Consider the following 14,375-nt stretch of genomic DNA (forward strand, 5'->3'; position numbering starts at 1 on the left):
ACTTCAAAATGGTGCCAAGTGGTTTCTAAGAGCGAGTGGCTTCACCCACGAGTTCCTAACGCTGAGCTCCTCTTTCAGTGTGCACGTGTTGCTCGGTGTGCCGACTCCTCAGAGGTGAGTGCTGGATTTCCTGTGTCCTGGTATCCATGCATCCCTTTTGGGCATGGCTGCATTCCCCAGCCTGGCTTGCTCCTGATGCTCTTGCTCACTGGGTTTCCTAACACCAGGGGGGCAAAGCAGGGGAAGGCCAGGCTGTGAGCGGGTTTGGGAGCTGTGTGTGTGCTCATGGCAGTGCTTCTCACCATACTGACCTGTGTCACCCAAGGATGGGGATTGTTCCTCTGGAGAAGGACTTCATTCCCTTATCTTCTAGAGGATGTGCCATGTCCTTGCTGTGGAGTGTAACTTCTCTGCCCTGTGTCCCCCAGTGCTGGTAAATCCACTGAGAATCCAGCAAGAGCAGAACCTCCTCAGCCCCAGCCCTGTTTTGCTGTGTTCCCTAAGGATTGGCACATGTTTCTCCATTGGTGGAGAGGACATTTGTGCTTGGGGTGAACAGGGTATGTAGAAAATCCCAGCAGCAGACCCTGATAAGACAAAACAGACTTGAACTGACTCTCCCTGATTCAATCTCTGGCAGAAGCATTTTTGAAAAATGTCCCACTGTCCCCAGCATTTATTGTGTTTACAAACGTCTGAGGGCAGTGAATGGTTTAGCTGCCGGTGGTCTTTTCAGTGCTGTGCCAGTTAGCTGGGTTGCTAAGAGCCCAGACATGTCACTTCTACATTTTTTCCCAGTGACAGATGAAAGGAGTGGGAGAACTCCAATTTGGGCATACCAGAGGATGGGGCTGCCAAGCAGCTTGTCTGGGGAGAAAAAAGAAATACAGACTGGCAGTGTCTCATGTTGGTGGAAGCAAAAAAACCTTTGTAACTCTTTTTCTTCTCATCTCGTGTGCTTTTTGTGTATCTTGCACACTAATCAACCTGGAGACAGCAGCAGAAGGACTGAAGGATCACAGTGGTGCCACCTGTGCCTTCCACAGCTCTGCATCTGTGCCAGAACCCTGTGCAGAGTTGGTGCCTGGAGCCTGATGGTTCCATCCTGGCACAGCCTCCTTGCACCCTGCCTGGGTGGCAAACCCACCCTTCTATTTGATTTGTTGATTTCCTTTTCTGGGTGAGTGTGCCATTGTGCAGGACAATGAAGCACGTTTAAGGTGGTATCTGTTGAAACAACCATGAAACACTTGTATTCACAGGGCATTTTATTAGAACTCTTCTAATTTTAGCCTAACCTTATTTCATGGATTTGACTTCAAAGTGTTATTTATAAAAAGAATCACTGAATCCTTATGGGCTTAACAGTAATGAGATAATCTTAGGAAAGTCTTTTAATGATGCTAAAGCAGCAATCAGTCCAACGTGTTTATGAATTGGACCCAAAGTAATTTGGATCTTGTTGGAATTGTGTACCCTGTCTTTCACCTTGGCTTGTTTTACTATTCCTGCCCTCTCTCCAGCATAATCCAGTCCCTTAGACCATGTCAGTGGGGATGTGCTGAGGCTCTGTGTCAAAGAGGGCTCATTCTGTCTCCACAGGCTGCCCTTTCTCTGTCTCCAGGGCAATAGATGCATTAATGCATGGTCAGACAGTGGCCTGCCATTAAAATGCTCCTTTGTAAGTGCATCTTTGGTAGCTTGGAGAGCTGACTAAGTCACGTGAACATTTTTCAGTGCCACAAAAAGCTGGGGGAAGAAAGAATCTAATTTTGTTTACTTTGGACTAAGTTGCCTGGAGCTATTGGCACTCATCTTCTCTTGGTGCAAACTTGAGATCTAATAGCCAATTTCAGAGTCTCATCATTAACAGTTCTCATTTCCAAAGAGTTTATAATCTAAATGGGCAGATAGTCAAGTCTTTCCTCAAGCAGGGATATTAAAAGCTGCTTTAGAGCCTTGGTGCAGTCTTTTTGGCAGGAGCAATTGCATTAATGCTCTTGTAACTCAATTACATCACTCTCTGACTCACAGAAACCTCCTCAGCTCTTAGGAGAGCACAGGCTGGTGGAGCTGAAGTCCAAGCATTCTGCTCCCTAGATGATACCCTGAGAGGAGGTGTCAGGAGGATGGGGCCTGCAGGTGCCATGGAATGTGCATTTCTACAGGGCCTGAAGGCCAGGCTGAGCCCCCCGAGCTAGAGCTGTCCCTGTCACCAGTGGTGGGATTCTCTGTGCTGATGGGCTCCTCTGCCATGGAGCAGAACATGGTTCCTGTCACCAGCGGTGGGATTCTCTGTGCTGATGGGCTCCTCTGCCATGGAGCAGAACATGGTTCCTGTCACCAGTGGTGGGATTCTCTGTGCCGATGGGCTCCTCTGCCATGGAGCAGAACATGGTTCCTGTCACCAGTGGTGGGATTCTCTGTGCTGAAGCTGTTGGCTCCACAGGAGAGCCCTTTCCTGCCCAGCTGGATCACTCCCACTGACCTCATGGTCTGCACATGACAAAGCATTGATGCAATTCAGGACGTTCATCCTCCTCTGCTCTGGGCAGCTTCACTAAAACACAAGCCTGTTTGACAGATGTTCTCCAGCACATCTTTTTGACAGCTCCTCTGCCAGCTCCTCTTGCTTTTGTTCAGGGCCAGGCCTTTGCTGGTGGAACTCCTTCCAGGTTTTGACCCGAGTTTCTGATTTATCTCCTTTGTGTTCTGTGGAAAGTCAGGCTGCAGCATTCAGGAACAATAGTACAATTATGTAAGAGCTCTTTTTCCCTTTCAGAGAGGACAGAGTGAAAATCTCCAGGGATATCTGTTTGTCTTTTGGCAGTGCCTGGCAAATGCTTAAACGCTGTTCAATGTTAAACTATCTTGCTTGGGACCAACATTTAAGAAGTAACAAAATTATCTTTGGTGGTGTTCTCTCAACTAACATCTCTTAGGTGCTGTTGCAAAGACCTGGGGCATGGTTGAGAGGGAGAAACCATTTTAATTCTTGCAGAGAATAAATATATCTCTCATGAATTGAAGAATCAGCTGTATATCAGGAGAATTGTTGGGACTGCAAGTGTTTGAGGGGACATTTAATACTAAAATGCTGATCAGAAGCCTTAGGCAGTGTAAGAAATGTGGAGGGACATTAGTGATAAATGGGTCTGTTTTGGGTGTGCACTGCAGGGTTGTGCTCCACAAGGTGACAGATCAGATCACACCAACCAGCAGTGCAGCTCACCAAGGACCTCAGTGGGGCATCCACTTAATTGTGCTTTAAATAAATCACCTTATTGGTCTATTAGCTGATTCCAACCCTCAGAAGTGCACATAAGTTATTACAGTGGAAAGTGCTTTAAAAACATTAATTGACTTTATGTCAAGGGGGCTGATTGTACATCTCTGAACTAATTCAATTAAATGGTGTAGGTGGTTTTATTTTGGTTCTTAGCCAATTTTGCTTCCAGCTCTTATTCAGGGGATTTTTTTTTTTTAACCTTGTTGAACTTAAAGAACAAGCAACAATTTTCTGTTGCTCTAGGCATTTTGTTCCTTAAAATTTTCCTGTACTAAATACTGAAGCACATTTTTACAGGGCTGGTTTGCATCACTTTGCATTGCTATTCCTGACTAGCAATTTGTGATTTTTCTTTTTGAGATTTAAAAATAGTTTCATATATATTTTGGTTACCTCAGGGAAGAAAAAAATTTCACAGAAAATCATTTTAAGTACATTTGCATGTTATCAGCAGAAAGTTAAAACATTAATTGTTGTTCAATAAACTCCAGCTGAATGACAGATACTAGAAAAGCAAAGATGAATATTTCTGTGTTCTGAAACAATGTTCCTTCCCCCTCTGCACCCGAATGTTTTCTCCTAACAGTTTATTCTTTCTTTTTCTCTATGTAAATATTATGGGACTCTGATGTAAGTGTTACAGATTGCATGAATTTTCCTCTGAGGTGTTTGGAATAGACTAGCACTTAACAACTCACTCATTTGTGGGATGTGTTTTCATTAACGGATGACTTTGTTGATGTAATTAGGCTTGTTTGCTTTGGTTGCATTTGACTCCAGCTTTGGAAAGGATGTCTGCCTCTGTTTGGTGGTTCCTGGGCAGTGTGTGCTGGTGTAGTTGGCTGCTCCTAACTCCTTGGTTTGGCAATAAAAGCTGCTGGGGAAGTACAGGACTTGGGTCAATGTCTTTTGGAAATGATGGTGAATTTATCTTTATTGCAGGGGAAAGAAGCTGATGGCCATCGTATAATAAATATCTGTTCTCCTGTGCTTATAAAGTGGTGTGCAAACCCCTTACATGAATGATCCCCTGGAAAGGCTTAACTTTGGAGTGACTTTACCTTCCATTACAATAATACAGTACCTTGCTCTTGGTTTGTGTAGTCTGTGACTGTGGTTTTCCCCATTGCTCCTGAGGAATTGAAGTGATGGGAGACAGAAATATTGTGCCTGGCAAAATAAGGGGAGATCCAGTGTCAAAGTTGCCTGATTCCCACTGTAACTGTACTTAAGTGTCCAGATTTTTCAGAGGATCTAGGTCAAAGTAATTTGTTCACTTGCACTTAGAGTGGGCTGTGTCCTGACTTCTGTTGTACTCATGAAAATCCACAGGAATTTGCTACACATTTACATGGCAGCATGAACCAGAGTCTGAACCAAAGTTATTGCTGAAAAAAACAGCACACTACTGAATCCCAGATACTGCTCTAGGAAGAGTTTTGCAAATGAAATTTCCTAGCCTTGTTGAATCATAGACATCAAAGATTGCAATGATCTGGCCCTACGTTTCCTGTCCGTGCTGGGTTGTTCCCTGAGGTGCATTAACAACTCAAATCCCAACTCTGCAGAGCACTTTAACTTGAAATGTGCCCATTTTCAGGGCTTCCCACACAATGTGTTGGTTGTATCAGTTCCTCTGGGAGGACTTATGATGGAATGATAGGAACTGGAATTAAGAGAATTAACTGGAATAATCTGTTTCCTTAGACTGTTTACAGTCAGATTCTGGCTTGCTTTAGTGGAGAGAGTAGTGTAATCTAGTAAACACTGAAAAGGTGTTTGCAAGAGGCAGCAGCATCTTTAGTCCTGGAACACCAGCCCATTTCCCACTCTGCAGCAATTCAGCCCCTTCACACAAAGATGTGGAGCCATAAATGTAACGGGTGGAGACACCTAAAGCACAGCCCACCCTAGGATGGGGAGTGAGAGTCTCCCAGAGAGAGTCAGGGCAAAGGTCTGGTGTATGATCTGTGTTTTCACACAGCCACCTCCCAGCTGTGACTGTCCCTGGGGTTGTTGGCTGTTCCCTGGAGCAGCACACACTGCTGACTCTGCCACTCTGGGGACATCTGATAGTGACCTGAGGCCTCACAGCCTCAGATCATAAAGCTGGATCTCAGAAACACACAGGAGGTCACCCAAGGCCAAGTGCTGTCCTCAAAATGCATGCTCCAGCCCTGGCAGTATGTTTTGCTCCTCAATCTTTACCTTCTCTGGTAACAAACCTTGGTGCCCCAGACCCCTTTCATTCACTTTAAACCTCCATCTCCTTTCTCAGCAGTTCCTCACATTTGTGTTTGTTCTTCTGATTAACCTCTGCTTTATATTTTTATTCACTCTCTTCACGGTGTCAGAAAATCAATTTTTTATAATGTTTTTTACCATATTCACAAAAAATAACGATTTCAGAGCTGGGGCTCACACAGCAGCCGCTCTTCAGAGATGAGTTCTCTGCCATCCCACACCAACAGAAGGCTTCCACAAATGTGGGACAAAGGCTGGCACCCCAAAGTCTGGCAGATCAACACGAGCTTGGGTTGCTCACAATACAGGTGTCCTTCCCAAGGCAGGATGGGCAGGGAGTCCTCCCTTCTTTTTCCAGGTCTTAAGGAAAGTGCCATGTGTATTAAAGATCTTCTCTCACCAATGGCCAGAAAAGGAGTGGAAAAGCCTAGGAGAGCCCATCTTCCCTTTTCCAGTTCAGTGAGGCTGAAGCTAAACTGGTTCCCATTTGGCTGGTTTTCAGTGTCCCACTCACAACGACTTGGGGCAGAGAAGAAAAGGGATCAGCCCAACTTCCAGTGAATTTTACAGACCTCTCAGCTGCAGGGATCAAAGCAGTATGTGCCAGCTTGGAGGCTGAGCTCTTCTCTTGATCTTCATGGAAGCAGCTTCAGGACATGGATGTGATGTTTGGACTGATGGGGAGAATGGAAAAGCCTGCTGTGGAGGTGACATGGTTGGTAGAGCTTGCTGGGTATCTTTTTTGCTCAGCATCTAATTTAGGAGGGAGAACAGTAATAAAGCAAACAATGTATGCTGCAAAACCATGGGATTCACAGAAGCATTATCAGGATCACAGTTCCTTCTGTTATCCAGTGGAGTGGCTGGTTGTAGAATGGGAGCAGGGCACATTGTCATGATTCTATTCACTCAGCCTCAGCAGCCAGTGTCTCCTCACTCTGGTCACTGACCACTCTGACTCTGGTTCTCCAGCACCTCTCCATCCTGTCCCCCTCAAAGTCTTTTTCCCTGGTGAAGGCCCCTGTCTGCTCTCAGTGGCACACAGATGTGTTGTTGGGCCACTGTGCAAACCTCAGTGAGGCCATTAAGGAAAGTTCTGACCCACTTCTACTACACTTGACTAAATATTGATTTTGCTTAGGCAGGCAGCAAAGAACAGCTTCCACATCCAAGAGGGTCTAAGCTAGGCTGCTCCTGGGTAGATCACTTCCCAAGTGGAGGGATAAAATAGTAAACTAAAATATTCCTGTCCTGTTTTGCCATGTGATCTAGAGAACGTTTAATTCTCCCCACAGTTCAGTATTCACACTACAGTCCTACACAGAAGAAAAACCTTTCAGCATTATCCTGGGCTTCTCTGCAATGTGACTATCAGCAACTTCAGTACAGCTGGGGAAAAAAGTCAACTTCCAGCTCTTCTTGAAGACCTGCAGTGGTATCTTCCAGCCTGCCCATGTGAATGGTGATAAAGGGGTAGAAGCACAGTGGGCAGAGGATGGTGTGCACAGGCTGCTGTCTCGAGCAGCAGCTGCATCCTGTGGGCTGAGTGATTAGCTGCTGAATTTAGTCTGGCACTGGGGAGAGCCCCAGCGACCTGCTCGTGACTTGTGGTGTTGCTGTAGCCAATTCATTTCCCCTCTGTCTGTTACCCAACTGAAAGAGCTGACAAAGAATTCAGTTCTTTTGGGCTTTAAGAATCAAAATGGATTAGTATTAGATGTTTAAGAATTGTCTTTGGTCCAGCAGACTTACAGTCAGGCTGAGACAAGAAGCACAAAGCATTATTTCTATGCATGTTCATGCAACAAAGTATAGACCCAGTAATTCTGATTAATGCCAGCTAAACAGCAAATAGTTCCACTCCTACCATGTTTCAGAATCAAAAAAGCCCTCTCAATTAAACAGAGAAACCTCCAGCCCTGCTGGTATGAAACTATGGTGAGCAGGACACTTGGTCATGTTGAGTTTCCTCTTCTGTACCTCTTGCTTTGGGCTGGCCATTAAAAATAGTGTCTCATTTACTGTCTGTATTTAGGCAGCAAATAGATTGTGTTGTGTAACACCACCAGTCCCACAAAGATTGTGCTGTAAGTTACAAGGGTAAGAACCACCAAGTGTTTGTGGTTTGAAGTTTTGAGGCCATAAACTGCCTTCAGGAACATCAGCAGAGCCAATGCTCCACCACATTTACTCCAGAGTGACAAAGGAGAGACTTTTCCCTGCACTGGTTTTCCAGCAACACACCCACTCGATGAGGGCCCATTCAATACCTGGTGAAGCTTTTTGAGAAGTTCAAGGGATCTCAGACTCAATGCTTGCCTTGACCACTCTCAGTTTCAAGTCTGTAAGTGCTGCTGTGTTTCCTATTTCTGCATCCCAGGCAGGTCTCTCTGTGCTTAACAGAGCACTTCAACACCCATTGGGAGCCTTCTAGAGGAAGCAGGAGATGCAGGAGCTATGGATGGAACCAGCAATTCAAAAAATCGGTTATTTTGTTTATCCCTGAGCAAACAAACAAAAAATCTCTTTCTAGTGTCAACTTCTCAAACAGCAGAAGCTGTGAATTTAGTCTCAATTCTGTGTAAAGTAATCAAAGTAGACTTTATAAAGGCTTTGTAAACAAGAGCCTATTGATTTCTAACCCCACAGCTGCTATTATTAGAGTGTGATGTGTGACCCTTCTGTCTATTAATCCCTGGAAGATGCATGGCTTTGCAGTGAGTGACATCTGTGTGAATCAAACCATCACTGATTTCTCCATCCCTTGTCTTCACATTTAGGCTGCAAATGGCTGTGTTAAATAGGTGAAATAAGTGTGGACATTAGGTATGAGAAGCCACCTGAGACAAAATGTGAAACAAAAGGCTCAGTGTTCTCAGATGATGAAGAGAACGATTGTGCATCCATGAACAAAAGGCCCAAAAAGAAGGATCAGCCCCTTGAGGTACTTCCATATTCTCAAGTATCCTCCTTCTAAGACGTTCCTTGATCCTTCAGCTGGAATCTTCAACTGAACAGACACTTCTTTCTGGTCTAAACTCACAAAATACACTTTAAGTTGCTTCATGGAAACAAAAGAACTACAGGAAACACAGATCTCACTCTAATTTGCCAAAAGTTTTGCAACATTTTGTTATGGAGGAAATAAAACCTGTGTGGGAGATGCTGTAGGCAAAGACTTCTTGCAGATCTGGGCAGGGTGGATGGAGCCACAGCCAGCAGCTGAGATCTCATCCTGTGGGGAGCTGGGCTGGTTCCCTCCTTCCCTTGGCCCAGCATGAGGAGCAGAGCAGTGTGGTTTGGTCAGCAGCTGTAATCCCTTCTCCTGGGTTGTCCTACCTGTGGGGGCTTTCACCAAAGTCTGGGCTGCTCTGTTCCAGCCATGGAAAGGTGCAGCCTCTCCAGCTACTCCCAGAGCTGTCCAGTGGGCTCCCAAAGGAGCCAGAGCTGTTCATGCCCCATTTAAGGGTCTTGGCTGTGCAATTAATGGCAGCTTTGCTTTAAGAGCCACATGGTTTCCCCAGGAGCAGCCTTCTCCCAAGCTGCAGGAGGTCCTGCTCCAGTCTGGCTGTGTCCCTGGGCTCCTGGCTCAGAGAGCTACTCCAAGCTGTGGAGTCAGGTGTGGTGTGGGATCCACTGCTGCTCCACACAGCAGCTTTGCTCCTCACCTCTGCTCCAGCCCTGCTTTCTGGGCACAGCCATCCCATCCAGATCTGTTGTGCTGTTGGGGATTCACCATGGGGACCTGGGGTAGATTTCAAGCTTGGAAGAGGGAGTGAAGTGTTGGATTAATCACATCTCTGTGAGAAACTACTTTGGTTTATGATCAAGTATTAAAAATGGAGATTTAGGTGGAGTCTAAACAAAACCTCACCATGCTGCAGTCCCTTGTATATGTGAATAGTTATACCTTGCTGCATCATGGGAATGCAGAAACACGGCATGGTCTTGGGTTTGAAAGTCCTATAAAACATGAAAGTCCTATAAAACAGAAAAGTCCTTGCTTTGGTCCTGTCAGGTCCTTACAGGTAAATAGAGGTTACTGCTACTAAGAAAACAAGGCTTTGAATTTATGTAAATGGAGTAGAAGGGCCTACCACACCTTGCAGTGCTCTTTGATGCAGTGACAGGCCTTCACACTGGGAATTCATGCCCTGTTACAACATCTCACAACCATTTTTTGTTGTGAAGCTCATGAGACACAATGCCACACCAGAACTCTTCTGAGAGAAGTAGGCACTGCAGATTAGGGCTTTTTCTTTCATTTGTTTGCTAGCCTAACTAATGTCTGTCTGAGTCTGGAGAACGGGGTTAGCCACAAGAAACCAAATTCATGGAGTTGGTGTGCCTCCTCCTGGGCAGTCAGGGCTCCTTGTAAAATCTCGGCACCAGCTGACTACAAGACAGAATTCCAATAGCTGGTTTCTAAAATAATTTCAACAGATTTTGTCTGGCCTCTTTCTCAAGCAAGAGGGTGATTTTAAAGAGTTCTACCTCATCAGAATTCCAGGCCTGGTGTCTTGGGAAGCCCTTCAGCTTTGTAATGCCATGAGCTGTACCCTCCAAGGAGGTGTGGATGGATTGGACAGGGCAGGATGGGCTGGGAGACACCAGAGCTGGCTTCCTGCTGACAGTTTGTCTCTAGATCCATGAGCTGCTGTAAATGGCACCAGTTTGACCTGGCTCTTTCAACAGTTGAGTTATTAGCAATCTTTAGCCACAGCTCTAACCAAGCACCAGAGGGGAGTGTGTTGATGTAACCTGGGTATACAACAGGCTTCTTAAAGAGATTAGTCCTCAGCTGGCCACTCATTACTGATCTTCAGGGCCAGAACTTCTGCATTACTTCATGCATGGAACAGGATCCTTGCCACAGAGGTCCCACAAAGATGGGTGAGTTATAAGGAAAAAAAAAAAAAGATGTTTCCTACTATGCCTCTGAGGTTTTGTCTTGGTTTTCTGCAGGCACCGCCTAGGACCCTTAGACCTCGCTTCAGGAAGAAAAGTACCTCGTCCTCTGCCACTGAAACAATGTGAGTGCAATGAGCCAATAGCACCAAGATCCACAGAATGTCTCTCTTCTGCCTTAAAGAGCTACTCATTCATAAAGTAGGAAACAGCAGTGGGATGGATGTGCTTTGATGTACAGCACTGTAGACATGGCCTTTCTCCCTCCTCTCTCCGCATCCTTCTGTGGCACGCTGCTGGTGTTTGTCCCTGACGTGGGTAGGACAGTCTGGCAGGCACCTGCAGGTGAGGGGTCCTGGTTTGGTTTGCAGAGTGTGCACCCACCCACAGTGTACATTTACAGTTTCATTTGTGTCTGCATAGCTCTTGCTCTGTGAATGCCCAGAGGAAACAACAATAATCAGTTACTCATGATGCTACATTGACGGTGTATTTATTTATGGCTTTATCATGGATGAAGTGGATTTGCAGAACCCATGGATTTCTCTTTCCTCCCTTCCTCCTCAAGACTGTGAATGATGTAACAAATGTCAAAGTACTTTGACTGTACAAAATGTCCAAGATTTGTTAGCGAAAGCTGAGCTGCAACTGCGTTTTTTCTGCAAGTAAATCACATGTTCTGTGAAAACCATTGTGCTAAACCCACAGAGACAGAACCACTTACAGAGGATGAGGAAGTGATATGCAAGAGAAAAAAAATTGTTTCAATGATGTAATGAAGGGAGAGTCCTAATTTCAATCAGCCTGAGCCAGGAGAGTATTTTGTGGAAAATGATGCATAGAAGAACTAAATCCCACCATTTGTGGCCAATGTTCTACTGCAAGTTTTAAAGTGTGAGCAAGCCAGGCTTGAGCAAGCTTCAGCAACAAAAATTAGAATTGCTTTAGTGATGCATTTCCAGGGGCAAACACACCTTTCTCCCCTGCTGCACCAGTGCCAGTCCCAGCACTCTGCTCTGCTGCTGAGGGGATGCTGTTCTGCTTGCATGAGCAGAGGAGGGTGCTGGGTCTGAGTTGCTTTTGGAAGCCTGGAGTTTCTCCTGTAGCATGGAATTTGGTTAGAACCACAAGAACCGAGTGGTTTATTTGTATCCATATATAAATGGGAAATATAAAAGAAGAGGAAGACATGGTAGGGTTTGTGTATTTGTGCTTCAAGTTGGTGTCTCTTGTAAGTGTTGAGCATGTGAAATTCACACATAATTTAATTACCCTTTGTGTTTGCTCTTTGACCTGTCACGTAGACTAGAAAAGGATTTAGCATTATGTAGGATGTGCCATCACCAATGGATCAGCACAGGGGCTCGATGGTGTCACTGTTCATCTGGCTCAGGTGCAGCAGCCCAGGGTGCCAAAAGCCAGCTGGAGTGTGCCAGGCTTGAAGATAACGCTGAAGTGGCCTTTAAAACCATTTCTCTGCCAGGTGTGCATCCATATCCCAGCTGCCCATCTGGTGGATCCCTGAGGTCACCCCCACAGCTTCCTACATGTGTGGGGAAAAAAGAAAAAAATTATGTGCACACAGAAATGTTTATCTGACCTGTCTAGGAAATGGAAAATCAAGCAGGTGTTTCCTGTGTCTGCCACAGTGTTTGGCCTCATTACCTGAGAATTTTATTTTCATGTGCTGATTCAGTCATATTTTGCAAATTTTGAAAAATTCTTCAGAAAGTAAATTAAAAAAAAAAAAGCCCAAACAAACCTGTCTAAAGAGCAGTTACAGAAGAGTTGGTCCCTGGAAGATACTCAGCAAAAGCTTTGAGAAGTTAAGCTTATGTATTTTACTTATAAGCAGCTTTAGAGTTATTTGATTTCTTTTGGCTAACATTAAAAAGAAATAAGAAAACTGCCTGCACTGTTAGCAGAAAATAAAATCCTGTTGCAAGCAAGCCATGTTTCCCTGCTATGCAATGGGCTGCTGTAAAATAAAAAAGAAGCTGACAAGTTTGCACTCAATTATGCCAAATAACCCAAACAACATAGAGCTGCATAACATCTGACAAGTTCTAATCTCAGACACGCTGTACTAACATCGATTCTCACTAAAACTATTTAATGTGCGTCTAACCTGCTGTTTTACTGTAAACTTGACTGTTTAGCATTTCTTAAGTGCTGAGGTGAAATGTTGACAAGGGAGTTGCCTTATATCTCTCAAAGCATTCACTGTATAAATGACAAAAATAAACCTTTTCATATCTCTGGAAAAGAAAAAAATGTATTATCAACGGAGCTGTATATTTGCTAATAGACAGATGTGAATGCCTGACCTGGTGCACTTGTGCTCCAGTGCTCTGTACAGATGAGAGCGGCCACTCGCTTTGATTCCTGGCACAGGTTGCTTACAGGGGCTGCCCCCAGCCTGTCAGTTCTGTGTCACAGCTGCCTGTGTTCATTCCAGATAAACACCACCCGTGAAGTCTTTTGTTCCAGCTTTTCTCTGGAGCCTCTGCCAAGGAGCGAGCCCGGTTCGGTGAGGCTCAGCCTTCCTGCGCTGCTGCTGACCCCTCCTGGCAAAGCGGGATGTGCAGGAACCCCTGATGGATGGATGGATGGATGGATGGATGGGTGGATGGATGGATGGATGGATGGATGGATGGATGGATGGATGGATGGATGGATGGATGCTTTCTAGGCCTGTGTTGGAAAGGAGCAGTTCTCAGCTCCCTTCCTGTTCCACCTCTGAGTGTGCAGGCAGGTTGAACACTTTCAGATCTCCCCTCCTAAAATCAAGCAATCTTTCAGCTGATGGTTTAAAATAGCAGAGCTGGCTTAGTTTAAAACGCCCCATTTTGGGGCCAACTGCCTGAAAGGCCTACTACTATCAGTCCTGTAGGGCAGGCAGGCACCTCCGGTATCTCAGAGAGGGCTGAGAGAACTCTGAACTCTGAAGAGAACAGGCCAGCCCTAGGAAACAGCCTTTACCCATCCCAAGGCTCCAGTGAAACATGCATTATTTTAAGCACATAAAATTGAGGCTGAGGGGAGGGAAACTGCAGCTGGAGATGGTCTGTGGTAAACAGGCCTGGGAATGACCTCCCCAATTTACCATAAACTCATAAGCCTGGAGCAGCCAAGTGCACCCATCTGTGCCTCCTCTCCTGCCATAGGGATCAGCATCAGTGCAGCTCCAGCAGTCACCAACTGCTGAATCAGGATCACATCAAAAACAAGACAGACTTCACATGTGTCCCTGTCACCCTGGAATGAATCAACCTAAAAACCTTGTAGAAGTGCAAACCCAGCACAGAAGGGAAGAGAATCAGGCAATTTCCTGCTAGGAGGGAGAAAGCTGCTTGGAGACGATGCTCCTCCTGTAAACAACCTGCTGCCTCTGGCTGCTGGCGAGTCCTCGTGTTGTGATGAACCCTTGTGCTCCTCACCCACAGTCTCCCTTTTGCTGTTTCAGGCACCTGTTTTGCATCCAGCACATTTGAACTAGCAGAGAACACGTTGGGATTTGCGTTTAGACAAACTATTTAAGGCTCATAATTGTGCACTTGGTGTGATTTCTTTCCTGTGATGGGTAGAAAAGTTCTGTGATACCATGGTACACTTGATGCCTCACAAGGACGGCCATTACAACAGTATTCCAAAGGTTGATGTTTTGCTGGTTTTGTTATACTGCTTGATATACATCTTGAATAAAGTCTTAATCTTTTCTTTATTTAAAAAAAAAAGAACAAAAAACAAACCCAAACATCTTTAGTCTGTTCAATGTATCTGGCAGGCCAGAATAATCACTTTGATTGCTGTATTATTTTTATCTGAATTCTGGCTGACTGTATATAGATGTATTCACTAAGTGCTGCATGTCCTTCAGAACTTTCTGTATCATGAACTGGAAAAAGAACAAAATACAGCTACTGAACACTGA

At 45.2% G+C, this 14,375-nt stretch overlaps 1 protein-coding gene across 14 annotated transcripts in view; it reads left to right on the top strand.

Annotated features, from left to right (window-relative positions):
- REEP1 (receptor accessory protein 1) overlaps positions 1-14,375 on the top strand; it is an 82,503-nt gene extending 68,128 nt beyond the window's left edge. For 4 of the 14 annotated variants that reach the window (XM_085577501.1, XM_085577503.1, XM_085577504.1 and 1 more), the window contains 3 exons: positions 79-114; positions 8,338-8,477; positions 10,499-14,375. In XM_085577501.1, coding sequence (XP_085433627.1) covers positions 79-114; positions 8,338-8,477; positions 10,499-10,570 — 248 coding nt within the window. In that variant the 3' untranslated portion in view covers positions 10,571-14,375. Of the gene's footprint in view, positions 1-78; positions 115-3,924; positions 4,384-8,313; positions 8,478-10,498 lie in introns of those variants that run through there. The other 10 variants (XM_085577511.1, XM_085577513.1, XM_085577514.1 and 7 more) reach the window with 7 other exon arrangements.

Source organism: Lonchura striata, chromosome 4, assembly GCF_050655825.1.
Source record: "Lonchura striata isolate lonStrDom1 chromosome 4, ASM5065582v1, whole genome shotgun sequence".
In the NCBI taxonomy this organism is placed as follows: domain Eukaryota; kingdom Metazoa; phylum Chordata; class Aves; order Passeriformes; family Estrildidae; genus Lonchura; species Lonchura striata.